The 9,819-nt window shown below is 34.6% G+C and overlaps 1 protein-coding gene across 8 annotated transcripts in view; it reads right to left on the minus strand.

The window, feature by feature from the left end:
* Positions 1 to 2,628: 2,628 nt before the first annotated feature.
* STAP1 (signal transducing adaptor family member 1) overlaps positions 2,629 to 9,819 on the minus strand; it is a 34,148-nt gene continuing 26,957 nt past the window's right edge. For 2 of the 8 annotated variants that reach the window (XM_032459238.1, XM_032459194.1), the window contains one exon: positions 7,231 to 8,440. In XM_032459238.1, coding sequence (XP_032315129.1) covers positions 8,406 to 8,440 — 35 coding nt within the window. In that variant the 3' untranslated portion in view covers positions 7,231 to 8,405. Of the gene's footprint in view, positions 2,835 to 4,894; positions 5,334 to 6,788; positions 6,818 to 7,230; positions 8,441 to 9,819 lie in introns of those variants that run through there. The other 6 variants (XM_032459219.1, XM_032459201.1, XM_032459230.1 and 3 more) reach the window with 6 other exon arrangements.

Genomic DNA, 9,819 nt, shown 5'->3' on the forward strand with positions numbered 1-9,819 from the left:
CCATTCCAGACCTTAGACCTCAGGGAGCAGAGACAAGCACTCCCTGCTGTGCCCTGCCAAGTTCCTGCCCCACAGAACCTGTGAGTATGGATTGTTTGTGCAACTAAGTATTGGGGTCACTTGTTACACAGTCGTAATGACTGCAACAACTCTCTTTGCCAGCCTGCATACTCTGATCATGTATTTTATTTCTCTTAGGTATTTTAATTTTGTTGTCAAATACCTTAGTGTCTTTTAATTCTCTAAGACTTCTTTATTTTGTTTATATAGTCAGTGTTTGTATTTATGCACACACACATATCACTTCTTTACTCACACATATATCAGTTTCTTTACTCTTTATTCTCCTTTGTGCGTCAGGCTTACCATCTGGAATGAATTTCTTTCTATCTGAAATACTTCCTTTAGAATTTTATTTTGTGAGAGTCCACTGGTGGTATACTTGCTCATGATTTCTTTGTCTGAAAATACCTTAATTTCGCTCCCATTCCACTGAGATATTTTTGCTCAATGGTAAAATTCTAATCCGACTTTTATTATCTTTCAACATATTGGAGATATTTTTTACTCTCTTATGACCTTCCCCTGTGGCTGTTGAGTCAGCTGTCAACTAAATACTGCATCTTTTTAAAAATATATTTATCTGCTTTCATTTTATGCAGTGTAGTTATTATGTGTCTGGGTATGGATTTCTTTTATTAATCCTGTTTAGGGTTTGTTCAACTCTTTGAATCTAGATTTGTACCTTTTGTTAGTTCTGAGAAAGTCTCAGGTCTATTACTCCTTCAGCTATGCCTCTTCACCCATTCTCTTCTATGATGATTCTCATCAAGCATTGTAGACTTACTCTGCCTTCTATGTTTATTACCCTTTCTTCTATAATTTTGGTTATATTTTTCAGTAGTTCTATATTTAGTAGTTCTGTTTGGTTCTCTCTTTTAAAACTGCTAGATGACTTTTTATAGTTCCCTATATTCTGCAGATATTTTCTAACATCTTTTATTTAAATTGTGAGGGCCATTTTATGGTCTGCCAATTTCAGTTTCTCCAGTTTTTGTGGCTCTTTTCCTGTTGTTTCTCCCAGCTAAATGTGTTGGTGGTCTTCTATTAGATTCTCCACCTTGGACAGGCCCTGGGCTTTGATCTCTGTCTCCCTTGTCCATTTCTTTTTACTTTATTTCAATCAACCACATTGCCTCACCATCTTTAGGAGTCCTTTTTTTTTTTTTTCCAAACGTTCTGTGTTAAGAACTGCATTTCTTTTAGATTGCAGGAATTCACCTTTAACATTTAGAGATGGTAACAAATTGGCACTCTTAAGTCTCTTGTTGCTTATCTGTATTTGGACTAACTTAATTGTGAGGCCGTTGGGAATAAGAGAATAGATCTTTTGTAATCTACACATCAGTTAACACACTAGTATTACAGTAGATTTTAAAGAAGTATTTCACAAACTTTATTGTGGTGTGTTTTAAAAGAGCAGATTTCTGGACCAGCCCCCAGAATTAATTCAGGAAGTCTGAGGGCATCTTAGGATTCTGCATATATTCAGGTATCCCAGATAACTCATTGAATTTGTTTGCTAGGACTGCCATAACAAATAGCATAGACTTAGTGGCTTAAACAACAGAAATTTATTTCTTACAGTTCCAGAAGCTGTAAGTCTAAGATCAATGTGTCAGTAGAGCTGATTTCTTCTGAGGCCTTTCTCATTGGCTTTGTTGATGGTTGTCTTCTCCCTCTGTCTCACATGGTCTTTCCTCTGTGTGTGTGTCCTTCTCTCCTCTTATAAAGACACATCTTTATAAGATGTTGGAAATAAGTAGACCTTAGGAGTATATTCTAACGTCTTCATTTTTTCAGATGAGGAACCAAACATCCAAATAATTAGAACTAGGAGTAGACTATAGCTATATCTTTTGATTCTTGGTTGATTGCACAAGTGATTCCCAATTTGAAAGACCATCAAAATCAATTTAGAACTCTTTTCAAGAAAAAAAATTATGAAGAAATGTCCCTGAGGTTTTGATTCAGTGGATATAGTGTGGGACTGAAGAATTAGTATTTTTAAGGAATTCTGAGTGATTATAATCAGTCTCATACTGTGTTTTACTTGTGAAATGGGTGATATATATAGCCTTTTACCATCCTTGTAAGTTAATGTATTTTTACAAAAGGAGGTATGGGTTAAGTTTGAGCCAGCAAAAAGACAACTTAAGAGAAACATAAAAATGGATAAACTTCACTTATTTCCAGTAACAAAAAAAATGTAATGTAGAAAATTTCCATTGGAAAAGGACTTATAGTACATTTCATATCTCTGGTTTTTAGCTAGATAATTAAAAAGACTTCTGTTTGATAAATTGGTCAAATTAGATTTTAACAAAATCTATTGAAGCTTCATTGGAATTGCTAGAATTTAGAACTAGAGAATCTGCTGTGGAGATTATGGAAAGGGAAATATATTTAATTGGATCCTAGGGAAATAAAAGCTCTATTTAGAAAGGACCACATGCTTTCAACTTATATAATTGCATGGGAATGCATTATCTGTAAGTTACCCTCCCAGCCATATACTATGATTTCCTAGTGAATTGTTTTCATTCTGATATGATAATGAAATTGTATGCTGCAGTGTTTAATTCTGATGTCCAGGTAAGTAACTTGGTAGTCAGAATCAGGAAGATAGAGATAGCTTTCTTTAAAAGTATGATCTTCCTTCTGAAAATAAGAAATTACCAAGATACATGAAAGTAGTTTTTCCATTTTATTTCATGCAATATGTAGATTTTTCTTCAACCTCTCTCTTCTGTCTTCTGTGGTGGATTCTTGGCCTGATAATTGTGGGTAGAAAAGCTTGATTTTAATAAAGAACCAGTATTGAAGAGCAGGACAGTTCATTCTTTTCAACATCAGTTGATTTTCCTGCTTGTATATGAAGCATTGCTGGTGTGTTTAATAAATGTTAGGTAACTAAATACTGAATATTCAGATGCCTTTTTAATTTGTATTTTATCCTAGACCTGTAACTTGTTTCCTCATAAGTTTTTCTCTAGCATTTTTTTCTTCCTAGCTAATTTAATGTTATTTATCTATCCTACCGTATTTTGACATTGCTTTTAGTTTATACTGATAATTTCTGAAGTTGGGAAAAATAAATTGAGGAAATATCTTTGACTATTGGTTCCATCAGTGCTCTTGCTTCTGGTGTCAAAGAGAAAGCTGATTGCTGACATGGGTTTAACAAGGCTCAAAGAAAATCTTTCTTTGGTAGTATTTTATTGGAAACACCTTCACTTTCTCTTAAGTCTCCAGATATTAACCTTTAGGTGCTCTACAACTCCGAAATTAAAGATAAGGGCTCTGGCATTCCCACTGTGCCCCTTTTCAGCTAATCAGCTGTGAGTCCACACTCCTGAAACAGTTATAGGCTTCCCCCAAAGTTTCCTTAAAATTTCAGCACTATTTGTCAAGACCAGTTTTGACCTTTTTGTAGTATTTCTTAGTCCTATTTCCACTCTCATTTACTCTTCCAGTTTACTTTTCCATCATCTTTCTGCTTTTGAAAGAAAATATATTACTCTACAGAAGATAGTGTGATTATTTGAAGTCTCTCTTCATGTTCCCTTCTAGTTCTGTCTGTTCATCTATCATTCCCTAATCCATATAATAAGGGAATCTAAAATGCAAAAAGGTTGAGTAATTTGTTCCTGATCACAAAGCAAAAAATCAGTTCAGCCACCAGAAAATAGTAATAGCGAAGACTTTGACAATAAACTAAGAAATAAATCACTGTCAAAGTCCCAGGCTAATTCCTGAGATATACATGTGTGAGGCAGCCCCAAAGCAAAATACCAAAGGCTTTGAAACTGGAACACTTCCCACAGAAACAGTAAGGCAGAACTGGTTCAATCTAGTCAGGATGGTTGCCTGCTTAAAAAAAAAAGAAAAAAAGAAAAGAGCCCCAGAGGGTTTTAATAGGATCCAGAGGCCCATGACATAGTATTCAAAATAAAATACCCAAGATTACAATTCACATTACTTGGTAGACAGAGTCAGAAAAATGTGACCAGTTCTCAAGGGAAAAGACAACAGATGCCAACACTAAAATAACCATGATGTTGAAATTATCAAAGATGTTAAAGAGCTATGCTCCATGAGGTGGTGATAAGCACTCTTGAAACAAATGGAAGGATAGATATTCTTAACAAAGAAAAGAAGATTATAAAAACCAAGCAGAAATTTTCAAAGTGAAAAAAATATCTGAAAAAAAAGATCCACTGGTTGGATTCAGAAGTTCTTCAAGTTGAAGAGAAATGATTCCACAGGAAAAAGAGAACAGGAATAGGAGATATCTAGGTAATAATAGACTATTTTTCTCAAATTCTTTAATACATTTATAGCAATTGAAAGCAAAAATTAGATCATTTGGTGGAATTTTCAATGTTATATAGATGTAGTACATGTGACAGCTGTAACAAGGAGGCGGAAGTAAAGGGACCTATATGGTTGCAAGTCACTATTGGTTAGAAACATGTTACAGGTCAGTCTACCTTCAAGATACAGGGTTTACACAATGCATGAATACCAGGAAATGAGAATCATGTAACTGACAGAATATGCAAAAGTGATGGGATGTCAGTACCATGGTTATGTTACATTATGTAAGACTCCTCCTTACCAGTAGATTTACTTAGTAGTCCCTCCTTCCTTCACGCCCACCTCCACCTACTTCATTGCTATCTTTGAAGAAGCCAGCTGCTATGAATCCTAGAACTGCAAGGAAGTGAATTCTCCAAACAACCTGAGTGAGTAGATCCTTCTTGCTGAAGTCTCAGGTGACAACCCAGCCTAGCCAACACCTTGATTGCAAATTTGCGAAAGACCCAACTAAGTCAGGCCCAGACTCTTAACCCACAGACACAGGAAAGGATGAAGTGAGGGGAGAGAGAATATGAATATCTATCACTGGAGATGCAGAACCACTGAGAAGATTTTTTTTAAAAAGTTCAAAAATAAACTTGGGTTTGGGTTTCAGCTTCATTTACTAGCTTTGTGTGAAAACTGAAGTGTTGCTTTTTTTGATCATAAAATAGAAATAATAGTATCTTCCTTGTAAGATTGTTGGGAGCAATAAAATGAGATGATGTAATCCTGGGACTTCACATAATGCCAAGAATGTAGTAGGTGAATAGTTACTTGCGATGGTCCTTTTGTGTTTCTGGGAGTGACATTTTTCCTCTAGGAAGCAGAGAATGTTGCTTCCTCCTCCAATACTATGCTTGGGGATTCACCAATTTATTATACCAACATCATCCACTCTGTGCCAGACCCTGGGTCAGAAGATTAATTCAAAGATTAAGGCTAAAATGAACCAACTCCTTGAAAGACTACCAAAATTCTCTCAAGAAAAAAATAATATAACCTGAATTTACCTGCATCTAAATTCAATTAAAGAAATTGAATTCATAGTTTAAAACCTTCCACCAAAGTAATCTTCCAGCCCATATAGTGAATTCCACCAAGTATTTAAGGAAGAAATAATACCAATTCTACACACATTTTCAGACTATAAAAGAAAACAATACTTTTCAGCTCATTTTTTTGATTCCAGCATAACATTAATACCAAAACTAGACAAAATAATTATTTTAAACAGATAATACATATGATCAAGTGGGTATACACACAAGGCTGGTTCAAAAATGGAAAATCTATCAGTTGATCACCATATTAAGTAAAAGGAAAAATGATCATCTCAATAGGTGCAGAAAAATAATTGGACATAATTCAGTATCCTTTCATCATTAAAAAAAAAAAATAAAACACCTCTCAGCAAACCAGGAATTAAGGGAACTTTTTCAGTCTGATAAAGGGCATTAAAAATAATAAACTACAGCCAATGTCATACTTAGTGAAAGACAGAATGTTATTCCTTTAAAACTGGGAGCAATGCAAGAAAGTCCACCCTTAACATTTCATCATTGTTCTAGACATCCCAACCAGTGCAATAATACAAGAAAAATAATTAAAAGGTATCCAGGTTGGATTATGTGAACTGAAACTACTTGTATTCACAGATAACAGGGTTTCTATATAGAAAATTCCAAGGAATCTACCCAAAAAAAGTTTTTAAATGAATAAGTGATATCAGCAAAATATTGGAATACAAGATCAACATACAAAAGTTATATTTCTGTATATTACCATTGCACAGTTGGAATTCAAACTTTCAAAAACTACTATTTTAACAATAGCACTCAAAAATTAAATACATAGGTATTTAACAAAACGTGTGTGGGATCTGTGTACTGAAAAAGCACTATAAAAGAAATCAAAGACAACCTAAATAAATGGAGGGATATATGTCTTTCTCAGTTGGAACACTCAGTATTCTCAAGTTTTTCTGAGTTGATTTATAGATTCAACAAAATCCAAATCAAAACCCAAGAATATTTTTCTGTGATAACATTGATATAATTCTAAAACTTATACTAAAAGGCAAAGAAACTAGATTGATCCAAAAAAATTTGAAAAGAACAAAGTTGGACTTACACCTCTTGATTTCAAGAATTACTGTAAAGCTCCAGTAATCAAGATAGTGTGCTATTGGCAAAAGGGTGGGAACATACATCCGTGGAAATTGATACACAAAAATATACTCAACTGATTTTTTACAAAGGTGCACAGGCTATTTAATGAAGAAAGGATGATCTTTTTAAATAAATGGTGCTAAAAAATTACATATGTAAATACAAATAAAATGAATTTTGACTCATCCCTCTTACCTTAAACATATTCCAAGTGGATCATAGACCTAAATGTAAAATAGAAAACTGTAACACTTCTAGAAGAAAACATAGGTAAAAAAAATCTTTGTGATCTCTTGTTAGGGAGAGTCCTCAGATACAACACCAAAAGTTCAATCCATAGAAGCAAAAATTGACAATTTGTACTTCATCAAAATTTAAAATTTATGCTTTGCAAAAGATGCCATTGGAAAAAAAAAACATTTTTATATCTTGCATCTGACAAAGGACTTGTATTCAGAATATGAACAGAACTGTCAAAACTCCACCATAAGAAAACAACTCAATTAAAAATATGGGCAAAATATTTAACCCTATATTTTGCCAAATTACATATATGAATGGCAAATAGCCCATAAAAAGATACTCAACATCATTAATCATTAGGGAAATGCATTTTAAAACTAGAGATACCACTATACACTTACTAAAATAACTTTAATGACAATATAAAGTGCTGGCAAGGATGCAACTGAAATTCTCAGACATTGATGGTAGACATGCAAAAAGGTAGGACCACTTGTGAGAAGTTTGACAGTTTCTTATAAAGTTACATATACACTTATTATATGACTCAGCAATCTCATTCCTAGATATTTTACCAAAATGAGGTGAAGACTTAAATTCACACAAAGGTCTGTATATGAATGTCCATGTAACTTAATAATTGCCCCAAACTGGAAACAACCCTAATATGTTTAAGTTGGTAAATGGATAAACAAACTGGTACCTCCCTACAGTGAAATACTACTATTCAGTAATTTTTTAAAAAAAAGTGAGCTATATAATACGCACAACACTTGTGTGAATCTAGACATTATGAGTGAAAGAAATCAATGTCAAAAGACTCCATACTGTAATTCCATTTATATGACATTCTGGAAAATGCTAAACTATAGGAGTGGAAAATAGATCAGTGGTTGCCAGGGATTATATGTAAGAGGGTTGACTGAAAAGAAAGAACATTACAGCGTTTTTAAGGTGACAACTTTCTATGTCGTGATTGTGGTGATGGTTGTCAAAACTCAAAGAACTATGCACCAAAAAGTAAATTTTATTGTATGCAAACTAAATAAAATTTTTAAAGAAAGAAAAAATAGCCCCTGTACATAAGACAAATCACACTTGGAATTATTTATTCAATTCAGTTTCTCCTTTACTAAAAGTTCCAAGAAGGCCATACTTTATTCTCAACACTAAGAATTTGTAGCCCAAGGATGTGCACCAACCCTTCTCTCCTTAACGTGAAAGAGCTTGGGCTAACTTCAGAGGATTAGAGAGCACATGAAGGTGGATCAGCCAGCCCTAGCTGACCAGCAGCACTAGATGTGTGAATGAGGCCAACTTGGACCATCCAGCTCGTCAAGCCACCAACTGGTTATAGTCCTGTAAGTGATACCAAGTGAGACTAGCAAAAGAACTATACAACTGAATCCAATTCAAATTGCTGATGTGCAGAATCGTAAGCAAATAAAATGGTGGTTGATTTAACCACCATGTTTTAGGGGTGATTTGTTACACAGCATTAGATAATGTATACTATCATCCATGGAGAAGCCAAATTATATTGGATTCCCCACGCCCATTTTTAAAAAGTCATTTGAGAGATGTTACAAGAAATCCTCTCGTCTCTGAGGGAAAAGAAAAGAAAAGCTTATATTAATAGGACATTCCCAGAGATTTCTATTAAGTGGTATTTTCCTGCATAAAGCCCAGGTAATGTATTGTGCTGAAATATCTATAATAACATGTTCATCCTTTGTGGTTATATTTTAAGACAGAGAAGTTCAACGATGAGAGGGAGAAGCTGAAGGCACTAATAATTATAGACGACAAAGAGAGAGACTAAGAGGGGACATGGTGGCTGTTTTTAAATATTTGATGGGCTTTTTAAAACCCCATGTTGTTTCAAAGCCAGAAATTGGATTACTATTTATAAGATAAAGGAAGAATGTTTCTGACTCAATGGTAAGGAAGAATTCTCTAATATGAAAGCTGACTAACAGTGAATTATGCTGCCTCAAAAATCAGTGAGGCAGCTATCATTAGGAATTTGCAAACAAGCTGAATGGTCACATTTTAAAGATGTTTTCTGTACTGAGTATGCAGGTGATTCCTATACAAACTGAGACAATATACTGGATAATTTTCTAAAGTTCCTTCAGACTCTGAGTCTTTTAAAATTATTTGTCATCACGAGATTCATAGCCATGTTTTAAAACTTGGACTTTTAAACTTGCTGTTCTTTGAATTAGACTTTTCAGATATGCCGTGCTGCAGGTAGCCAAAACAAGTTGTTTTCCCTCATAATTTGTAGGAACAGAGACTTGTTTTGATAACTGAAAACAAACAAGCTGGAGGTATTTTTTCTCTCCTACTTACAGTTTGTCAAGTGACCATGTGTACCAGGGATTGTTTCAAAGGATGGAGAGAAACTGTCACATCCAGCCTGCCCTGCTTTGCCAAAAGCTGGACTACAAACAGGGCCAGTTTCATAGTCATATGAACTGTGCAGTTGCACTGGGTCCCATGCTTGGCTTAATGGTTCACTACCACTATTTTGAAATTCTTAATTTATGAACGAGAGGCCCCACAAATTTTGTAGCCAATCCTAACTCTACAGTCTTTTAGTTGTAGTTCCTCACCTTGTTATCTTGCCCTCTGCCTTCTGCCTTTACAGTGGAATAAGACCTCTCAAGTCATCTGTTGCCTAATGGCCAGTTCCTATTGTCTCCCCTGAAATCCTCATCCATTTTCATCTGTCTAGAGCATCTGACATTGCTGGCAGGCCATACCTTTAAATTCCCTGTTTGGTTTCTATGACTCTATATGAATGTGGTTTTCTTATCTCTGAACTTGTTTGATAAACGTGCCTCAGGGTTTTTTCTCTAGAATGGGCCCATGTTCTATCCATCAGAATTTATTGGTACTCCCTTATTTCACAGATCAGTGATAAAATGATTTCCAAATGGATAAATTTAAAATCTGAACTATAGTTCTACCTGGTTAG

This window comes from Camelus ferus, chromosome 2, assembly GCF_009834535.1.
Source record: "Camelus ferus isolate YT-003-E chromosome 2, BCGSAC_Cfer_1.0, whole genome shotgun sequence".
NCBI lineage: Eukaryota > Metazoa > Chordata > Mammalia > Artiodactyla > Camelidae > Camelus > Camelus ferus.